The 23,349-nt window shown below is 37.8% G+C and overlaps 1 protein-coding gene across 2 annotated transcripts in view; it reads right to left on the reverse strand.

The window, feature by feature from the left end:
• Positions 1–644: 644 nt before the first annotated feature.
• Positions 645–23,349, reverse strand: part of LOC109884468 (receptor-type tyrosine-protein phosphatase epsilon) — a 172,103-nt gene continuing 149,398 nt past the window's right edge. For both annotated transcript variants that reach the window (XM_031813012.1, XM_031813011.1), the window contains 15 exons: positions 22,744–22,834; positions 18,711–18,787; positions 18,456–18,492; positions 18,203–18,300; positions 12,323–12,442; positions 9,764–9,927; positions 9,459–9,594; positions 9,185–9,334; positions 8,688–8,781; positions 6,700–6,776; positions 6,284–6,418; positions 5,763–5,888; positions 4,314–4,465; positions 3,630–3,765; positions 645–3,319 (listed from right to left, as the gene is read on the reverse strand). In XM_031813012.1, coding sequence (XP_031668872.1) covers positions 3,245–3,319; positions 3,630–3,765; positions 4,314–4,465; positions 5,763–5,888; positions 6,284–6,418; positions 6,700–6,776; positions 8,688–8,781; positions 9,185–9,334; positions 9,459–9,594; positions 9,764–9,927; positions 12,323–12,442; positions 18,203–18,265 — 1,428 coding nt within the window. In that variant the 5' untranslated portion in view covers positions 18,266–18,300; positions 18,456–18,492; positions 18,711–18,787; positions 22,744–22,834 and the 3' untranslated portion in view covers positions 645–3,244. The remainder of the gene's footprint in view (positions 3,320–3,629; positions 3,766–4,313; positions 4,466–5,762; positions 5,889–6,283; positions 6,419–6,699; positions 6,777–8,687; positions 8,782–9,184; positions 9,335–9,458; positions 9,595–9,763; positions 9,928–12,322; positions 12,443–18,202; positions 18,301–18,455; positions 18,493–18,710; positions 18,788–22,743; positions 22,835–23,349) is intronic.

Below are 23,349 nucleotides of genomic sequence, written 5' to 3' on the forward strand. Positions count from 1 at the left end.
TATGTAACAGTCCCCTGTATACTGTATGTAACAGTCTCCTCTCCAACCTGTATACTGTATGTAACAGTCCCCTGTATACTGTATGTAACAGTCCCCTGTATACTGTATGTAACAGTCCTTTACTTAACTGGACAAGTGAGTTAACAAACAACTTCTTACTTACAACCCAAAACCAGGAAGACGCTGGGCCAAACCAGGAAGACGCTGGGCCAAACCAGGAAGACGCTGGGCCAAACCAGGAAGACGCTGGGCCAAACCAGGAAGACGCTGGGCCAAACCAGGAAGACGCTGGGCCAAACCAGGACGACGCTGGGCCAAACCAGGACGACGCTGGGCCAAACCAGGAAGACGCTGGGCCAACCCCCGGACGACGCTGGGCCAATTGTGCGCCGCCCTACGGGACTCCCAATCACGGCCAGATGTGATGCAGCCTGGATTCGAACCAGGGACTGTAGTGACACCTCTTAGACCACTAAAGTGCCTTAGACCACTTTGCCACTCGGGAGCAGAATAGGATATTTCAACTTAACAGTGACATCTACTGGTTCTCATAAATCATAATATAACTGAATAATTATATACCCCTTCTTCACCACTAGATGGCAGTGCTGAATCACGTGTAAGTGAATTGACAGAGCAAAAAGTAGGTTTTTCAATGAATTTAATATTGCAACCTGGCATTTAAAAGACATTGAGAATCCAAGAGAGGGCGACAATGAAAAGCAGAAAACTAAAGATGAAGAGGTGTGACCTGAAAACACCCTCTTTCATCTTCATCAAAGAACAGATCAAAAATAGGCCGGAGAGAGAGAGAGGTCGAGAGAGAGGGGCCAAGAGAGAGGGAGGTCGAGAGAGAGGGGCCAAGAGAGAGAGAGGGGTCGAGAGAGAGGGGCCAAGAGAGAGAGAGGGGTCGAGAGAGAGGCAGAGAGCGAGAGAGGCCGAGAGAGAGAGAGGCCGAGAGAGAGAGAGTAAAGGGAGAGAGAGAGAGGCCGAGAGAGAGAGGGGCCGAGAGAGAGGCAGAGAGCGAGAGAGGCCGAGAGAGAGAGAGGCCGAGAGAGAGAGTAAAGGGAGAGAGAGAGAGGCCGAGAGAGAGAGTAAAGGGAGAGAGAGAGAGGCCGAGAGAGAGAGTAAAGGGAGAGAGAGAGAGGTCGAGAGAGAGAGAGAGGCCGAGAGAGAGAGAGGCCGAGAGAGAGAGTAAAGGGAGAGAGAGAGAGGCCGAGAGAGAGAGTAAAGGGAGAGAGAGAGAGGTCGAGAGAGAGAGAGGTCGAGAGAGAGGGGCCAAGAGAGAGAGAGAGGCTGAGAGAGAGAGAGGCCGAGAGAGAGAGAGGCCGAGAGAGAGAGTAAAGGGAGAGAGAGAGAGAGAGAGAGAGAGGTGAAGTTAAGTTAGGCCATTCCTCCGGAACAACAACTCACATCCAACAAAGCATCCAACAATTCCATATTCCCAACTATTAAACCTCCTGGTTCATTGTGTATCTGACGCGGTTAAAGTTCATCCTCCCGTTGTATCAACATGTCATATAGAAATAGAGAGGCGTGTAAATGTGGGGCTTCTGGGCCCTTGGCATTCAGCTGGACTTATTTCAGATTCCTATACGAGGTCGCCCTTATAAAACTGGCGTTGAAGCACCGCTGCAGTTCATGAGGTAATGTTTTGGTTGACCCCTGACCTAATCTTTCACAACAATGCAAAATGGTGTAAGGCCATAATGAGGATATGTGTGTTTCATGAGATTGGTGGTAGCCAGTATAACTATAACGGCACTGAGGTCTAAATACTAAAGTATGCCATTTACATGGATATATTATGAACAGATTGAGGAACGTTATTTTAAATGAAACACGCCCATCTTTTGTGCTTTAAAAAAAAAAAATGTATATATATTGTGTCGGGTTCATTTTGATGCCCTTTTAAGTTCAAATCTTTTAATTTTACAGGTCACACTGAGTGTTGCGTCAGATCAGAACGACTTGTGTTTGTTTATTCTTATAGTCGTTTTTGGCAACTGCATCAGCAGACACCTTCCTATACTTCCTATCTAGGTAAAATAATACAGGTCTAAACGATATGGACAGTTCAGGACATTTAACAAAAAACTAAACAAATGTATCCAAACTGCAATACAAATGAATATACAAACGATGACTGTAACTTTTCAGATTTAACATATTTGACAGAATGTATCTGTGCTATTCCTTGGTGCTATTCTGGGTGATGTCCATGTGCTTCAGAATATGTGCAGTGGATAAAAAAAAAACTGCAGTATGTTTTGTATTAGTACTACTGATTAGTACTACTGATTAGTACTACTGATTAGTACTACTGATTAGTACTACTGATTAGTACTACTGATTAGTACTACTACTGGTAAATTGTTATTATATGTGTAGTTGCATGTTGATTTTCTGTACTGAAGTAGGCTACTACTTCCATCAGGTTAATGGAAACTAATTCTTACAATTCCTTAATATGTTGTTTTAAACTATTATCCTTGACAATAATAATAATAATAATAATAATAATAATAATGATGATAATAATAATAATAATGATAATAATGGCGTAACTTGATATTCAATACTTTGCATAATTTTTTTTGTGTGTTCTTGATATTGTGCCTGAAAAAACTTGCATTGTAAAGACCTTAATATATATATATATATTTTTTTTTTTAAATAAAAGGGTTATTTCCAATTAAATAAAAGATAGATGAGATATCACCTCTAGTCACAGATAGAAGGCGTCAATACATGTCAGAATATCGTACTAATTAATATTCGCATAACGTTCTTAGAATGCAATTAAATGGAAGGTCTGCCGATCGACACGTAAAACAGTTACAATAGCGCCTCTTTTCAAAAGGAAACAAGGACGGTCAGAAGAAAAAATAAACACTCAGTGTGAATAAACAAGATGTTTAACAAAAGTACAGTATCGTACAACTACTACAACATGTGAATAAAGAGACTCAAGGTTTAAAAATAAAAACCCACTTGAATTTCATTACAAAATAATTATTATACATGATGTGAAATATACATTATTAATCTTACATTTTGGCATTTACAAATCTTTGTCCGTTGACGTACGGTATATTACAGCGAGGGATGGAGTTTTTAGTTACAGTAGGGACAAGTGCATAGCGAGATAGAAAAACCTTTCAATCCTTCTAAGGACAAAACACAAAGCCTGACCAACAACATTTGAACAAAAAAAAAAAATGTTTGTAAGGCAAATATTTCATCATTTAAAATTGGCATAGTCTGAGAAAATGTCCACAAAGTCTTGTACCACCCGGTAGCAGAAGTCGTATTGTTCCTGGGGAAAGAATTTGAGAACCATCAGGGAGAATTCTAAACACGACTCCGGTGAACTAACATGTAGATGTTCACTGTGTCGATGTTTTACGTCCGTTCTGATCGGTTTACTGTAAAGCCAGAGCACCAAAGACAAGTGTCCATTCTGTGTTAAACTTAATGGATAATAAATTATTATATTATCTATTAATGGCATTGGGAACCCGATAGATACTTGGTCAACTATAATGTGTGCCAAACTATGTTAAAATACTGGATTCTTTAGAAATTAAAATAGGTTTACAAATGGTGATTTGTGTCAATGTCCTCACCACGGTCTGGACCATATGTGGCCTCTGCATCCGTAAACTCTTCACAGTCTGGAAGACGTCCAGTAGGCCCTCAGCCTTGACCCGCTCCAGGATATTGCTCAGTGCAATGAACGTACCTGTTCGCCCTGCACCAGCACTACACAACAAAACATTCAAGAAAAACAGTGACCTTTGGGGTTTTGTGACTGTTGTAATGGGTTGCTATAGTAACAGTAACAGTCTTGCCTAAAGAATGCTCAACAAACTATACAAGTAAAAAGTGTTACCATAGTAACAGTAAATGTGTAATAAAGTGTTACCATAGTAACAGTAAATGTGTAATAACGTGTTACCATAGTAACAGTAAATGTGTAATAAAGTGTTACCATAGTAACGGTAAATGTGTAATAAAGTGTTACCATAGTAACAGTAAATGTGTGAAAATAAAGCGTTACCATAGTAACAGTAAATGTGTAATACAGTGTTACCATAGTAACAGTAAGTGTGTAATAAAGTGTTACCATAGTAACAGTAAATGTGTGAAAATAAAGTGTTACCAAAGTAACAGTAAATGTGTAATAAAGAATTGTTATGAAGTATATTTAAAGTGGTATAAGAGTGTTACCTAGGTAACAGTGAAGTGTAAAAGTGTTCCCAAAGTAACATATTCCACCACACGGTGATAAGGGTCAGAGTCTTAGCTACCTGCAGTGTACGATGATGGGATGGTTTCCTGACTGCTGTTGCTGTCTCTGCACCGAGGCGATGATGTCGATCATTCCTTTCCCTTCGGCTGGGATCCCGATCTCTGGCCAGCCGTGAAAATGGAAGTGGCGGACCAGACGTGTCTGCTTATCCTGAAACATGGAAACCCAGGTTTGGAAATATAATGTAGCTGTCAGGATGCTAATTGTAGCAACATGCTAGGTGTGGACAGATAATTTAGCATTGGGAGCTAATTTTAGCAACATGCTAGGTGTGGACAGATCATTTAGCATTGGGAGCTAATTTTAGCAACATTTTTATTTTATTTTATTTTACCTTTATTTAACTAGGCAAGTCAGTTAAGAACAAATTCTTATTTTCAATGACGGCCTAGGAACAGTGGGTTAACTGCCTGTTCAGGGGCAGAACGACAGATTTGTACCTTGTCAGCTCGGGGGTTTGATCTTGCAACCTTCCGGTTACTAGTCCAACGCTCTAACCACTAGGCTACGCTGCCGCCCCATGCTAGGTTAGGACAGATCATTTAGCATTGGGAGCTAATTTTAGCAACATGCTAGGTGTGGACAGATCATTTAGCATTGGGAGCTAATTTTAGCAACATGCTAGGTTAGGACAGATCATTTAGCATTGGGAGCTAATTTTAGCAACATGCTAGGTGTGGACAGATCATTTAGCATTGGGAGCTAATTTTAGCAACATGCTAGGTGTGGACAGATCATTTAGCATTTGGAGCTAATTTTAGCAACATGCTAGGTGTGGACAGATCATTTAAATTGGGAGCTAATTTTAGCAACATGCTAGGTGTGGACAGATCATTTAGCATTGGGAGATAATTTTAGCAACATGCTAGGTGTGGACAGATCATTTAGCATTGGGAGATAATTTTAGCAACATGCTAGGTTTGGACAGATCATTTAGCATTGGGAGCTAATCTTAGCAACATGCTAGGTTTGGACAGATCATTTAGCATTGGGAGCTAATTATAGCAACATGCTAGGCTTGGACAGATCATTTAGCATTGGGAGCTAATTTTAGCAACATGCTAGGTGTGGACAGATCATTTAGCATTGGGAGCTAATTTTACCAACATGCTAGGTGTGGACAGATCATTTAGCATTGGGAGCTAATTTTAGCAACATGCTAGGCTTGGACAGATCATTTAGCATTGGGAGCTAATTTTTGCCACTTGCTAAGTTTTGGAAAGATAATTTAGGATGCAGATTTTTGCAATACTCTACTTTCTCGTGATGACTGTTAAACGTCTAATTTGGGTTGAGGGTTACAAGATTAGCAATATGCTAACATGACAGACACTTTATTCCTGTGATTAATCATGGACTCCTCTACAGGTAAGAAGAAGGTTAATGTCTCAATAAACTATTGCTTTTAGGTCCCTCACTACCTCAGGGTATTTCTATGTAAACTTACTGGGCCGTAGGTGAGTACCAGATCCCGTACACTGAAGCTGTCACACACAGTGGATCCCTTCATCTCTACAGTGTAGTCTCCATAGGTCACTGAGTCCTCTGTGGGCCAGTACTGGAAACACTTGTCCTGCAGGAGACACAGTCAGGAGATTAAGACTGAGTACTGGATGGCATAGTGATTCTATTACCATCAAATAATAGAAGACATGTTAAGAACAGTACTCTACTACAATATTACAATAACTCAAATCATGTTAAGAACAGTACTCTACTACAATATTACAATAACTCAAATCATGTTAAGAACAGTACTCTACTACAATATTACAATAACTCAAATCATGTTAAGAACAGTACTCTACTACAATATTACAATAGCTCAACACAAAGAGGTCCTAGTTTTGGATCCTTGCTAGCGGTAGACAACTAAGATGCAGTAGTTAAGTAAGTGAATAGCATAGAGACATATCATATAATATGAGTTGTTTAAATGCTATTTCTTCGATGGATTATCCTTCCTACCTGCTCCCTCTCCTGTAGTTCCGTCAGCATGACGACGGAGTGACACTTCCACTCCCACGCCATCCTCCAGTAGTCCTCTACCGTGTGAGATAAAGGACCCTGGGTCGCTATGAAGTAGTCCTTCTGCCTGTAGCCCTGAAGACACCCCACCACAGTACACAGTACAGGCATTACCACCATGTCAGACAGGTGCAACTTCCTGTACACCACAGTACACATTACATTATTGTAATGTTTACTCATTGATATAGGAGTGATAATGTTTACTCATTGATGTAGTAGTGAGTATTGTAACATTTACTCATTGATATAGGAGTGATAATGTTTACTCATTGATGTAGTAGTGAGTATTGTAATGTTCACTCATTGATGTAGTAGTGAGTATTGTAATGTGCACTCATTGAGTATATACTTACATCTATAAATGACGCATTGATGTAGTCAGTAAACTCTTGGCCTCTTCTCATGGACATAATCACTCTGTTGAAGTCATCTGAAAAATACAATTCATATTAAACGGGTGATAACTACAAAGACCGAGTACACAGAGTATATCAATGGCACAACAACTCAATCTCCAGATAAAAACCGACCCCCTTCATCGTAACTGCAGAATTACGACATGGGTTTGGCGTTTTAATGACGCGGCACTGTTTTTTTTGGGCCATATTTTTTAGCTGTGCAAAAAGTGAAGGCCTTCATTCTGAGCCCTATAGACCCTGGTCAAATGTAGTGCACTAAATAGGGAATAGGGTGCCATAGTAGTGCACTAAATAGGGAATAGGGTGCCATAGTAGTGCACTAAATAGGGAATAGGGTGCCATAGTAGTGCACTAAATAGGGAATAGGGTGCCATAGTAGTGCACTAAATAGGGAATAGGGTGCCAGAGTAGTGCACTAAATAGGGAATAGGGTGCCAGAGTAGTGCACTAAATAGGGAATAGGGTGCCATAGTAGTGCACTAAATAGGGAATAGGGTGCCAGAGTAGTGCACTAAATAGGGAATAGGGTGCCATAGTAGTGCACTAAATAGGGAATAGGGTGCCATAGTAGTTTAGGTTAGGGTTAAGGTTTAGGTTAGGGTTAAGGTTTGGGATAGGGTTAAGGTTTAGGTTAGGGTTAAGGTTTAGGTTAGAGTTAAGGTTTGGGATAGGGTTAATGTATAGGTTAGGGTTAAGGTTTAGGTTAGGGTTAAGGTTTAGGTTAGAGTTAAGGTTTGGGATAGGGTTAAGGTTTAGGTTAGGGTTAAGGTTTAGGTTAGGGTTAATGTTTAGGTTAGGGTTAAGGTTTGGGATAGGGTTAATGTTTAGGTTAGGGTTAAGGTTTAGGTTAGGGTTAAGGTTTAGGTTAGAGTTAAGGTTTGGGATAGGGTTAAGGTTTAGGTTAGGGTTAATGTTTAGGTTAGGGTTAAGGTTTAGGTTAGGGTTAAGGTTTGGGATAGGGTTAATGTTTAGGTTAGGGTTAAGGTTTAGGTTAGGGTTAAGGTTTAGGTGGAGACGTAGCTAACGCCCTAGCAAGGCGCGGGTCTACTAGATGGTAACAGGGACTCACGTCGCCCCCCACCCCTAGTGGACGTTATAGGAAACTGCCATGGAAAAAAATGTCCCTGTAATTTCACCCTTTCCATTACACCAACACACATCTTAACTCACTAAAGGTGCGGCCCTTAACGGCCCTACAATCGAACGGTCTGAGGAAAGAGCAGATGAATTAGGGGTAGAAGGAATTGGATCATCTGTGATGCTGTCACTGTTGATTTATGAATAGATCGCCCGTATTAGATGCCTAAAAGCCAGCGTCTCAAATGGCAACCTATTCTCTATAGAGTGCAATACTTTTGAGCACAGCCCTATAGACCCTGGTCAAAAGTAGTGCACTAAATAGGGAATAGGGTGCCATAGTAGTGCACTAAATAGGGAATAGGGTGCCGTTTGAGATGCACCCTAAAACACTCCTCCAGATTCATTTCCCAAACACTATTTGTAAGATGAGAAGCAGGCAATGAAAGAAACGCATCACTCAACCTAAAGAACAGCAAAAACAATGAGCGTTTTTATCAGATAAAACAACAAGACGCCTGACTAAAAGATCTCTCAATGTCAGTCCCATGCATCAAGGTTTAAAATATATGAATACCAAATATGAAAAGGTAACATATACAATGGATTTCCCTGGTTAATTCTACACGAATGCAATTTAGGTGAGCGAACCAAGGGAATAAGGGATTTGATAATATCTCTCGTTTCGTTCTTAAAGGGGAGGGGGGTTATGAACACAATATAATCTGTGGGTCACAATCTGTCACAAGTTAAAGAATAACCGCATGACGTAATGTAGAGTTACTGGACTCTGAGGGGGAAACAGATCTCATTCAGTTTGTTGTGTTGTATCCGGTGTTCCTTACATGGAATAATCTGGAGCACTCTGTTCTTCTTCATGTTGGCAGGGAGATTTCCCATCCTCATGTTCTCCTTCATTATCCTCATGTTGGTCAGTTTCTGGACGATAAAGGGGGAGTGGGGGGGGGGGGGGGCGCAGGAAAGTGTCAGGGTGTAAATGTACACATAGATGACTTAATATTTTAGACCTTTATTTAACTAGGCAAGTCAATTAAGAACTTTTTATTTTATTTTTTACAATGGCTGCCTACCCCTCCCCCCCGGACAGACCCTCCCCTAACCCGGAGGACGCTGGGCCAATTGTGACACCACTGCTGAGCCACTCGGGGGGCCCAAAAATAAGAGCAATGCAAATTAACATAGAATAATTTATACCCGATGTCCACAATTGCTATTATAAGGATACACAGACTTTCAGGGATTCTAAGCTGCATGTAAGCAAAGGGCTCTATCTTATCAACTACAACCCTGTCAGAGAAGAGAGAGGACCCCTGGCTCTCACTTTGAACTCTTCCTCCAGGCCGACCCTGTCGAAGGGGGTGTGGGTGTTGTGGAGTTTGTGCAGGTGTCCTTCCAGAGATGACACGTCCAGTTCTGTGTCTCCGTAGAGGTAGTATTCCAACAGGGCCTGGTAGATGAACGAGTACTGAATCTGGAGGCCACAGAGGAAGACAGTGCTTACGTTTGGACAGTTGCTAGTCCTAGTACTAAGAGAAACATAGACTGATGCATTGCATGAAATAGTGTTGTGACCCTGTTGTTTTGAGCCTACTCACGTCTGTCTGTACAAGCTGTGAGCGCTGGTCTCTTATCTTGGACACAAAACCAAAGACGTCAATCTTCTGCTCTTGGTGCATCATGTCAATCACGCCGTCAATCACAATGAAGGTCCCTGTCCTTCCCACACCAGCACTGCCGAGACAAAGGACAGAGAAGGCCAAGGAGTCAACTATCTATAGCATGACAGTTAGATCTCTCTCTCTCTCTTCCTAAAGACAGGTGGGGAAGTAACCTTCAGGTTACTATATACAGTACAACAGTTGAAATGTGTCTAAAAGACTACATCCCCAGTCTAAAGTACCTGCAGTGAACCACGATGGGCCCAGCGAAGGAGGAGTTGACCGTCTTGACTTTCTTGAGGAACTTGAGCATGCCGATGGGGGAAAAGGGCACCCCAAAATCAGGCCAGCTGGTGAAGTGGAGCTGGGTGACGAGCCTGGAGGGCTTGGTGCCGTCGCTGGCCTGCTACAGGAGACGACACACAGAGCAGACATACAGAGTCATTACTATAGCTGATACTACGTAGAGTCATTACTAGTCTAGATACTACATAGAGTCATTACTATACCTGATACTACATAGAGTCATTACTATAAATCAGATACTACGTAGAGTCATTACTATAAACCAGACACTACATTACTATAGAGTCATTACTATAAACCAGATACTACATTACTATAGAGTCATTACTATAAACCAGCTCCTACATAGTCATTACTATAAACCTGATACTACATAGAGTCATTACTATAAATCAGATACTACATAGAGTCATTACTATACCAGACACTACATAGAGTCATTACTATAAACCAGCCCCTACATAGAGTCATTACTATAAACCAGACACTGCACAGAGTCATTACTATAAACCAGACACTATATTACTATAGAGGCATTACTATAAACCAGATACTACATAGAGTCATTACCATATACTATATTACTATAGAGTCATTACTATAAACCAGCCCCTACATAGAGTCATTACTATAAACCAGCTCCTACATAGAGTCATTACTATAAACCAGACACTACATTACTATAGAGTCATTACTATAAACCAGATACTATATTACTATAGAGTCATTACTATAAACCAGATACTACATTACTATAGAGTCATTACTATAAACCAGCCCCTACATAGAGTCATTACTATAAACCAGCCCCTACATAGAGTCATTACTATAAACCAGCCCCTACATAGAGTCATTACTATAAACCAGCTCCTACATAGAGTCATTACTATAAACCAGCCCCTACATAGAGTCATTACTATAAACCAGCTCCTACATAGAGTCATTACTATAAACCAGCCCCTACATAGAGTCATTACTATAAACCAGCTCCTACATAGAGTCATTACTATAAACCAGCTCCTACATAGAGTCATTACTATAAACCAGCCCCTACATAGAGTCATTACTATAAACCAGACACTGCACAGAGTCATTACTATAAACCAGCCCCTACATAGAGTCATTACTATAAACCAGCCCCTACATAGAGTCATTACTATAAACCAGACACTGCACAGAGTCATTACTATAAACCAGCCCCTACATAGAGTCATTACTATAAACCAGACACTGCACAGAGTCATTACTATAAACCAGACACTATATTACTATAGAGGCATTACTATAAACCAGATACTACATAGAGTCATTACCATATACTATATTACTATAGAGTCATTACTATAAACCAGCCCCTACATAGAGTCATTACTATAAACCAGACACTGCACAGAGTCATTACTATAAACCAGACACTATATTACTATAGAGGCATTACTATAAACCAGATACTACATAGAGTCATTACCAGATACTATATTACTATAGAGTCATTACTATAAACCAGAAACTACATAGAGTCATTACTATAAACCAGCTCCTACATAGAGTCATTACTATAAACCAGACACTACATTACTATAGAGTCATTACTATAAACCAGATACTATATTACTATAGAGTCATTACTATAAACCAGATACTACATTACTATAGAGTCATTACTATAAACCAGACACTATATTACTATAGAGTCATTACTATAAACCCGTTACTACATTACTACATAGTCATTACTATAAACCAGCTCCTACATAGAGTCATTACTATAAACCAGATACTACATAGAGTCATTACTATAAACCAGATACTACCTCTGTGGAAAGGGTTCTGCATGGAACCAAAAAGGGTTCTGCATGGAACCAAAAAGGGTTCTGCATGGAACCAAAAAGGGTTCTGCATGGAACCAAAAAGGGTTCTGCATGGAACCAAAAAGGGTTCTTCAAAGGGTTCTCCTATGAGGACAGCCAAATTATGTATGTATTATGCAGATTATAATTAAAGGACATTTTTGTAAGGATTGATACATTTTTCGTTTGGGCAATTCAAGTCTAAAATATCAAAGTGGAAATTACAAACGCTCAAATTATGATCCTACATCTGTAGTCTACTCTATTCACACGACACAAAAAACACACAGTTTATAAGTTTCTATGTCCATCAGTGTTGTAGAGCTCTGTAGACTACATATTTACAGTCAAATACCTTTTACTATCACTTTAGTATACTACAAGTGAATAAGTGTAGTACTTTAGTATACTTCAAGTGATTAAGTATAGTACTTTAGTATACTACAAGTGAATAAGTATAGTACTTTAGTATACTACAAGTGAATAAGTATAGTACTTTAGTATACTACAAGTAAATAAGTATAGTACTTTAGTATACTACAAGTGAATAAGTATAGGACAGGCAGGCACTTACATTTCCAAACAAACCTACAGTACTGTTATAATCTCCATGACCCACATGATTACCATCTAATAATAACTTACATATTGTATGCAGAACCTCCGTATGGTGTAGTCCACCAACACAGTGCAGTCTTCCACAGCCACCCGGACATTACCATAGGTCCAACAGCCCTGGTCTGGCCAGTACTGGTAACACTTGTCCTAGTGGTTTGGAAATACACAAACAGGGAAGCAATGAGTCACCACAGGACACTCAGGGTTTAATCATAGAGAATGTTCCAATGTCTATAATAGCACCCTAACTTAGTATAAAACAGGGTTGGAATCAGTTCTATTTTAATTCCAGTTCATTCAGAAAGTATAAATCACCTAATTCCAACTTCAATGATACAGTTTCCTTTTTGAAAAGCATGGAAGAGAATTGGAATCGGAATTTCTGTGTATTTACTGAATTGACAGGAATATATATATATATAATTGACTCCAACACGGTATGAAACAAATTATCGGGTGTGCATTTCTAAGTGGTATGCTAGCATGGAGACTGCATGTTTACAGGTCATTCTAAGTGGTATGCTAGCATAGAGACTGCATGTTTACAGGTCATTCTAAGTGGTATGCTAGCATGGAGACTTCATGCTAGCATAGAAGTGGTATGCTAGCATGGAGACTGCATGTTTACAGGTCATTCTAAGTGGTATGCTAGCATGGAGACTGCATGTTTACAGGTCATTCTAAGTGGTATGCTAGCATGGAGACTGCATGTTAGCATAGAAGTGGTATGCTAGCATGGAGAATGCATGTTTACAGGTCATTCTAAGTGCTATGCTAGCATGGAGACTGCATGTTTTACAGGTCATTCTAAGTGCTATGCTAGCATAGAGACTGCATGCTAGCATAGAAGTGGTATGCTAGCATGGAGACTGCATGTTTACAGGTCATTCTAAGTGCTATGCTAGCATAGAGACTGCATGTTTACAGGTCATTCTAAGTGCTATGCTAGCATGGAGACTGCATGTTTACAGGTCATTCTAAGTGGTATGCTAGCATAGAGACTGCATGTTTACAGGTCATTCTAAGTGGTATGCTAGCATAGAGACTGCATGCTAGCATAGAAGTGGTATGCTAGCATGGAGACTGCATGTTTACAGGTCATTCTAAGTGCTATGCTAGCATGGAGACTGCATGTTTACAGGTCATTCTAAGTGCTATGCTAGCATAGAGACTGCATGTTTACAGTTCATTCTAAGTGGTATGCTAGCATAGAGACTGCATGCTAGCATAGAGACTGCATGTTTACAGGTCATTCTAAGTGGTATGCTAGCATAGAGACTGCATGTTTACAGGTCATTCTAAGTGGTATGCTAGCATAGAGACTGCATGCTAGCATAGAAGTGGTATGCTAGCATGGAGACTGCATGTTTACAGGTCATTCTAAGTGCTATGCTAGCATGGAGACTGCATGTTTACAGGTCATTCTAAGTGCTATGCTAGCATGGAGACTGCATGTTTACAGGTCATTCTAAGTGGTATGCTAGCATGGAGACTGCATGTTTACAGGTCATTCTAAGTGCTATGCTAGCATGTAGCCTACAATAACAACATCTAGATTGTACACATAGTATAGAAGATAAGACAGTACTGTAGTATTAGATTCTATTAGTTCACACGCGGGAGGGGAAATCTGTCTTGACTTCTTAGCTCCCCCTGACTCTTCAACCTATTAGAGTGAGAAGGAAGAGCTCCCTCCAGGGCCGGCCCGCTCAATAGGCAGGATTAGGCGGCCATCTATTGCGGCAGATTGACAAGGGCATCATTTTCCAAGCTAAACTGACCAAGACCAAGATGCACCCTCCAACAACAGCAGGGTAGCCTAGTGGTTAGAGTGTTGGACTAGTAACCGAAAGGTTGCAAGTTCAAACCCCCGAGTTGACAAGGTACAAATCTGTCGTTCTGCCCCTGAACAGGCAGTTAACCCCACTGTTCCCAGGCCGTCATTGAAAATAAGAATTTGTTCTTAACTGACTTGCCTCGTTAAATAAAGGAAAAAAAATAAACATAAAACCTCACATATTTCTGCCCCCAAAATAATGAGTATTTCTCTCAACCAGTGGCCTAAGGGCTTATTAGGTGAGCGCTGATGACGCCCGGTGATAAGCAGTGCTCAGGAAGGGGGGGGGGGTGTAAAAAAAATATTTATCTTGTCTATTCCCAGGGTGCCGTTGGAGAGACGCATTGCTGCAGAGCTCCTCCAACGTTCTGTTAAAAAACATTATCTGACGTAAATCCTGTAGCAGATATAGCCTCCGGTAGAAAGAGCACGGGGCCTTTTCTGTAGCCTACAGGCAGGAGATAACATGAAGGACATAGTGAAAAAAGAAAGTCCTTCTGTATTTCCCTGCTGTGTAAACACTTTGCCAATAGGCTCAGGATAGCACCTGATTAAAAGTTGGGTAGCTGATATTCAGAGCTTAAAATAGCCACATTGATTAGTCACATGATTCTGGACTAATAAAGCCTATGTAATTGCATGTTTTATAAAAATGGTAGGCTGCCTACCACAGAGATGGACATTCATACAATTCCATTGCGGGCTGACACTGTAGGCTACATCCCAGTAAGCACAGACAGACGCCAACGTCATTTGGTCCTTTTTTTTTTTTTTTGTGCGGTCCAGACCGGCCTTGAACCAATCATAAACGTTTGTATTTGGTTCAGGTTTGATGCGGTAGGACCAGCCTTGATTGGACCAACATTGATTGGACCAAATCTGAGCCAATCATAGACGTCTATGTTTGGACCAAATCAAGTGTGCTCCAGACCGAACCAAATCAGAACCTAAATGAACCTAACTTCAACGTCTGGAAAATACTATATTTTAGACGTCTTTTCAACATCATTTTGCTTACTAGGACTATTCTAGTTTTGTAGGGGTATAGGAGGGTGGCATTGAATGTGTGTATTGAATGCATCACCATCCTAAAGGTGACTGGTAGACACTGAGTGCAGTAGAGAATGTGAGGGCTTAATCTGCCAGCCAGTCAATCAGAATTAGCCAGTCTAAAACCACTTAAAGAGAGTATGCTGACTAATTATGATAAAGACTTAGAGGGCTTTATTAGCCATTATTTAATCATTGATTCCGAGCAGCACAAAAGCTGATTTTAATCTCCTTTCTTTCCTGTTTTTATTGATCTCTGCAAGGTTAGCTCTCTCTCTCTCTCTCTCTCCCTCTCCCTCTCTCTCTCTCTCTCTCTAGGGTAAAGCTCCATGGGACTGCTCACAGGGGAAAGTACACATGGAGACAGATGACCTCCTCTGTTTAAGGAGAGATTGTGAAGTGGAAATGGATGGCTTGACTTCAGAGGCTTGAGGGCACTCAGACAAGTGTATCAGCAATGTGTTAGTGTAGTAGTAACATAGGATGAGTGTAGTAGTAATATAGTATTAGTATCAGTGTAGTAGTAATATAGTATTAATGTAGTAGTAATATAGTATTAGTATCAGTGTAATAGTAACATAGGCTGAGTGTAGTACCAATATAGTATTAGTGTAGTAGTAATATAGTATTAGTATCAGTGTGGTAGTAATATAGGATTAGAGTAGTAGTATAGGATTAGTGTAGTACTAATATAGCATTAGTGTAGTAGTAGTATATTATTAGTATAATTGTAGTATTGTAGCAGTAACATAGGATTAGTGTAGTAGCAATATAGGATTAGTGTAGTACTAATATAGTATTAGTGTAGTAGTAGTATATTATTAGTATCAGTGTAGTAGTAATATAGGATTAGAGTAGTAGTAGTATAGGATTAGTGTAGTACTAATATAGTATTAGTGTAGTAGTAGTATATTATTAGTATAATTGTAGTAGTGTAGCAGTAACATAGGATTAGTGTAGTAGCAATATAGGATTAGTGTAGTACTAATATAGTATTAGTGTAGTAGTAGTATAGTATTAGTATCAGTGTAGTAGTAATATAGGATTAGAGTAGTAGTAGTATAGGATTAGTGTTGTACTAATATAGGATTAGTGTAGTACTAATATAGTATTAGTGTAGTAGTAATATAGTATTAGTATCAGTGTAGTAGTGTAGCAGTAATATAGTATTAGAGTAGTAGTAGTATAGGATTAGTGTAGTACTAATATAGGATTAGTGTAGTACTAATAAGTAGTGTAGCAGTAATATAGTATTAGTGTAGTAGTAGTATAGTATTAGTATCAGTGTAGTAGTGTAGCGGTAATATAGTATTAGTATCAGTGTAGTAGTGTAGCAGTTATATAGTATTAGTGTAGTATTAGTATAGTATTAGTATCAGTGTAGTAGTGTAGCAGTAATATAGTATTAGTGTAGTAGTAGTATAGTATTAGTATCAGTGTAGTAGTGTAGCAGCAATATAGTATTAGTGTAGTAGTGTAGCAGTAATATAGTATTAGTGTAGTAGTAGTATAGTATTAGTATCAGTGTAGTAGTGTAGCAGTAATATAGTATTAGTGTAGTATTGTAGCAGTAATATAGTATTAGTGTAGTAGTATAGTATTAGTATCAGTGTAGTAGTGTAGCAGTAATATAGTATTAGTGTAGTAGTAGTATAGTATTAGTATCAGTGTAGTAGTGTAGCAGTAATATAGTATCAGTGTAGTAGTAGTATAGTATTAGTATCAGTGTAGTAGTGTAGCAGTAATATAGTATTAGTGTAGTAGTAGTATAGTATTAGTATCAGTGTAGTAGTGTAGCAGTAATATAGTATTAGTGTAGTAGTAGTATAGTATTAGTATCAGTGTAGTAGTGTAGCAGTAATATAGTATTAGTGTAGTAGTAGTATAGTATTAGTATCAGTGTAGTAGTGTAGCAGTAATATAGTATTAGTGTAGTAGTAGTATAGTATTAGTATCAGTGTAGTAGTGTAGCAGTAATATAGTATTAGTGTAGTAGTAGTATAGTATTAGTATCAGTGTAGTAGTGTAGCAGTAATATAGTATTAGTGTAGTAGTAGTATAGTATTAGTATCAGTGTAGTAGTGTAGCAGTAATATAGTATTAGTGTAGTAGTAGTATAGTATTAGTATCAGTGTAGTAGTGTAGCAGTAATATAGTATCAGTGTAGTAGTAGTATAGTATTAGTATCAGTGTAGTAGTGTAGCAGTAATATAGTATTAGTGTAGTAGTAGTATAGTATTAGTATCAGTGTAGTAGTGTAGCAGTAATATAGTATTAGTGTAGTAGTATAGTATTAGTATCAGTGTAGTAGTGTAGCAGTAATATAGTATTAGTGTAGTAGCAGTATAGTATTAGTATCAGTGTAGTAGTGTAGCAGTAATATACTATTAGTGTAGTAGTATAGTATTAGTATCAGTGTAGTAGTGTAGCAGTAATATAGTATTAGTGTAGTAGTAGTATAGTATTAGTATCAGTGTAGTAGTGTAGCAGTAATATAGTATTAGTGTAGTAGTAGTATAGTATTAGTATCAGTGTAGTAGTGTAGCAGTAATATAGTATTAGTGTAGTAGTAGTATAGTATTAGTATCAGTGTAGTAGTGTAGCAGTAATATAGTATTAGTGTAGTAGTAGTATAGTATTAGTATCAGTGTAGTAGTGTAGCAGTAATATAGTATTAGTGTAGTAGTAATATAGTATTAGTGTAGTAGTAGTATAGTATTCGTATCAGTGTAGTAGTGTAGCAGTAATATAGTATTAGTGTAGTAGTAGTATAGTATTAGTATCAGTGTAGTAGTGTAGCAGTAATATAGTATTAGTGTAGTAGTAGTATAGTATTAGTATCAGTGTAGTAGTGTAGCAGTAATATAGTATTAGTGTAGTAGTAGTATAGTATTAGTATCAGTGTAGTAGTGTAGCAGTAATTGCTGTATTTCTAGTGCTGGTTGAACATTATAGAGAAACTCAAAGTGAAAGGAACAGTGTTGACAGTGAAAAAACCAGGAAGTCTTGTAACCAATCACCTCTTTCCTCTCTTTCAGGTTGGTCAGCATGACAATAGTTGCCGTCTTCTGTTCCCATATCATCCTCCAGAAGTCTGCTACCGTGTCTTGTTTAGGACCTGGAACACAACAGTCCATCAGCTCATTAACCCATTCATCTTTGTTGACATTACGGAACCAGCAGCCATATATATATTTTTTTTAATTACATTTGGAAAAAACACGTGACACTTTAATTTAAATATTTGCTGCAGAACAACATTGATTTATTTACCTTGTGCTGCGATAAATTTGTTATTGTCCGTGTAGCCCTAACAAATAAATGAAATAAAAACACTGTTAATTTATAACATTACAATGGAAACTGGTCTTGTTTCGGTTGGAATAATAACATGATAGATTATATAATATGTTGATACATATATGATTTATTATTAATATTATTATATATATATATATATATTATCCCAACCTTATTTAGGCCGAAGAAGAACACACATTTAAACAAAAAGCTAGATCCCCAACTCACATGGATATAGGAAGCGTTGATGTAGTCTGAACAGAGGTTTCCTTCTAGCTGTGTTAACACCACCCTGGAATGGTCATCTGTTAAAAACACATGGAAACTTTAGGGCTTTTCTACACAACATTTCAGACAACAATTCCAGTAGGTAAAACTGGTGTCAAAATGGGTGTAAAGACAATTCCTTGATCTCTATTCTATTCGATCTCTATTCTATTCTATTCCTTGATCTCTATTCTATTAGATCTCTATTCTATTCTATTCCTTGATCTCTACTCTATTAGATCTCTATTCTATTCTATTCCTTGATCTTTATTCTATTCGATCTCTATTCTATTCTATTCCTTGATCTCTATTCTATTCGATCTCTATTCTATTCCTTGATCTCTATTCTATTCTATTCCTTGATCTCTATTCTATTCTATTCCTTGATCTCTATTCTATTCGATCTCTATTCTATTCTATTCCTTGAACTCTACTCTATTCTATTCTATTCCTTGATCTTCATTCTATTCGATCTCTATTCTATTCTATTCATTGATCTCTATCCAATCCAATCTTTATTTTATTCTATTCCTTGATCTCTATTCTATTCCTTGATCTCTATTCTATTCGATCTCTATTCTATTCTATTCCTTGATCTCTATTCTATTAGATCTCTATTCTATTCGATTCCTTGATCTCTACTCTATTAGATCTCTATTCTATTCTATTCCTTGATCTTTATTCTATTCGATCTCTATTCTATTCTATTCCTTGATCTCTATTCTATTCAATCTCTATTCTATTCCTTGATCTCTATTCTATTCTATTCCTTGATCTCTATTCTATTCTATTCCTTGATCTTCATTCTATTCGATCTCTATTCTATTCTATTCATTGATCTCTATCCAATCCAATCTTTATTTTATAATATTCCTTGATCTCTATTCTATTCCTTGATCTCTATTCTATTCGATCTCTATTCTATTCTATTCCTTGATCTCTATTCTATTCTATTCTATTCCTTGATCTCTATTCTATTCGATCTCTATTATATTCTATTCCTTGATCTCTATTCTATTCTATTCCTTGATCTCTATTCTATTCGATCTCTATTCTATTCTATTCCTTGAACTCTACTCTATTCTATTCTATTCCTTGATCTTCATTCTATTCGATCTCTATTCTATTCTATTCATTGATCTCTATCCAATCCAATCTTTATTTTATTCTATTCCTTGATCTCTATTCTATTCCTTGATCTCTATTCTATTCGATCTCTATTCTATTCTATTCCTTGATCTCTATTCTATTAGATCTCTATTCTATTCGATTCCTTGATCTCTACTCTATTAGATCTCTATTCTATTCTATTCCTTGATCTTTATTCTATTCGATCTCTATTCTATTCTATTCCTTGATCTCTATTCTATTCAATCTCTATTCTATTCCTTGATCTCTATTCTATTCTATTCCTTGATCTCTATTCTATTCTATTCCTTGATCTTCATTCTATTCGATCTCTATTCTATTCTATTCATTGATCTCTATCCAATCCAATCTTTATTTTATAATATTCCTTGATCTCTATTCTATTCCTTGATCTCTATTCTATTCGATCTCTATTCTATTCTATTCCTTGATCTCTATTCTATTCTATTCTATTCCTTGATCTCTATTCTATTCGATCTCTATTCTATTCTATTCCTTGATCTCTATTCTATTTGATCTCTATTCTATTCTATTCCTTGATCTCTATTCTATTCAATCTCTATTCTATTCTTGATCTCTATTCTATTCGATCTCTATTCTATTCTATTCTATTCCTTGATCTCTATTCTATTCAATCTCTATTCTATTCTATTCCTTGATCTCTATTCTATTCGATCTCTATTCTATTCTATTCCTTGAACTCTACTCTATTCTATCTCTATTCTATTCCTTGATCTCTATTCTATTCGATCTCTATTCTATTCTATTCATTGATCTCTGGTCTATTCGATCTTTATTCTATTCTATTCCTTGATCTCAATTCTATTCCTTGATCTCTATTCTATTCCTTGATCTCTACTCTATTCGATCTCTATTCTATTCCTTGATCTCTATTCTATTCTATTCCTTGATCTCTATTCTATTCGATCTCTATTCTATTCTATTCCTTGAACTCTACTCTATTCGATCTCTATTCTATTCTATTCCTTGATCTCCATTCTATTCGATCTCTATTATATTCTATTCATTGATCTCTATTCTATTCGATCTTAATTTTATTCTATTCCTTGATCTCTATTCTATTCCTTGATCTCTATTCTATTCGATCTCTATTCTATTCTATTCCTTGATCTCTATTCTATTCGATCTCTATTCTATTCTATTCCTTGATCTCTATTCTATTCGATCTCTATTCTATTCTATTCCTTGATCTCTATTCTATTTGATCTCTATTCTATTCTATTCCTTGATCTCTATTCTATTCGATCTCTATTCTATTCTATTCCTTGATCTCTATTCTATTCGATCTCTATTCTATTCTATTCTATTCCTTGATCTCTATTCTATTCTATTCTATTCCTTGATCTCTATTCTATTCGATCTCTATTCTATTCTATTCCTTGAACTCTACTCTACTCCATTCTATCTCTATTCTATTCTATTCCTTGATCTCTATTCTATTCGATCTCTATTCTATTCTATTCATTGATCTCTATTCTATTCGATCTTTATTCTATTCTATTCCTTGATCTCTATTCTATTCCTTGATCTCTATTCTATTCCTTGATCTCTATTCTATTCCTTGATCTCTACTCTATTCGATCTCTATTCTATTCCCTGATCTCTATTCTATTCTATCTCTATTCTATTCCTTGATCTCTATTTTATTCTATTCCTTGATCTCTATTCTATTCGATCTCTATTCTATTCTATTCTATTCCTTGATCTCTATTCCATTCTATTCCTTCATCTCTATTCTATTCGATCTCTATTCTATTCCTTGATCTCTATTTTATTATATTCCTTGATCTCTATTCTATTCGATCTCTATTCTATTCCTTGATCTCTATTCTATTCCTTGATCTCTATTCTATTCGATCTCTATTCTATTCTATTCCTTGATCTCTATTCTATTCCTTGATCTCTATTCTATTCGATCTCTATTCTATTCCTTGATCTCTATTCTATTCGATCTCTATTCTATTCCTTGATCTCTATTCTATTCCTTGATCTCTATTCTATTCCTTGATCTCTATTCTATTCGATCTCTATTCCATTCTATTCCTTGATCTCTATTCCATTCTATTCCTTGATCTCTATTCTATTCTATTCCTTGATCTCTATTCTATTCTATTCCTTGATCTCTATTCTATTCCTTGATCTCTATTCTATTCGATCTCTATTCCATTCTATTCCTTGATCTCTATTCCATTCTATTCCTTGATCTCTATTCTATTCTATTCCTTGATCTCTATTCTATTCTATTCCTTGATCTATATTCTATTCCTTGATCTCTATTCTATTCCTTGATCTCTATTTTGTATTGAATAGATCCTAAAAGTTGGGAGTGAAGATGAACACATTTCAGCCTGGTCTCAGTTTCTATAAAAATGGGCCGAGGGTTAATTAATGAATAGACCAAAGAGGAAGTGAAACTGTCAAAAGGAAGTGCAGGCAGAACGAGAAGAGTTGACTATCTGTGAGGATCTGTATCTACTGCTGTGTGAATACATGTCGCTAGGGAACGAGTCTCGCATCACTGACCGATGCCAAAATAACTTTTGACTTATGCTCTGCAAATAGATACAGACCCAGGAAATGTGGCTCCAAATGACTATCAAGTTGTTCTTTGACACTAGTTAATGATATCGATGTAGAGAGAATGAGATGGAGCCCCTCACATGGGAGGATGTTGGGATATCACTAGTTAATGAGATGGAGCCCCTCACATGGGAGGATGTTGGGATATCACTAGTTAATGAGATGGAGCCCCTCACATGGGAGGATGTTGGGATATCACTAGTTAATGATATAGATGTAGATAGAATGAGATGGAGCCCCTCACATGGAAGGATGTTGGGATATCTGTTCTTTTCTCTGTTGTCTTCTTTGTTGGCCTCCTGGCATGTCCCCTGGGTATATCCAGACGGCAATGACTGAAAACAAAACAGAACACAGTCAGTCTGTGGTGCCAGCCAGCCAGCCAGTCAGCCAGTCAGTCAGTCAGTCCCACCACATTCAGTCAGCCAGTCAGTCAGTCAGTCAGTCTGCCAGCCACTCAGTCAGTCAGCCAGTCAGTCAGTCAGCAACACTAGGCTGATCCCAGATCTGTTTGTGACAACGACCGTAGGACGACCCCAGCACAAACAGATCTGACAACGACCGTAGGACGACCACAACACAAACAGATCTGACAACGACCGTAGGACGACCACAACACAAACAGATCTGACAACGACTGTAGGACGACCCCAACACAAACAGATCTGGGACCAGGCTAAGCTGCACTGTACTGTTTCACACCTGTTGTCTCCTGAGCACGTGGCGAATAAACTTTGAAACTTTAAAAAACCTGAATCAACCGCCACGGTTGGTTCAACAGTTTACATGACATACCATCCATTGAAAACCTATCAGGTTACCAGGATTACATTGGCCTTGCTTCATGTGC

Source organism: Oncorhynchus kisutch, unplaced genomic scaffold, assembly GCF_002021735.2.
Source record: "Oncorhynchus kisutch isolate 150728-3 unplaced genomic scaffold, Okis_V2 Okis04b-Okis11a_hom, whole genome shotgun sequence".
Classification (NCBI taxonomy): domain Eukaryota; kingdom Metazoa; phylum Chordata; class Actinopteri; order Salmoniformes; family Salmonidae; genus Oncorhynchus; species Oncorhynchus kisutch.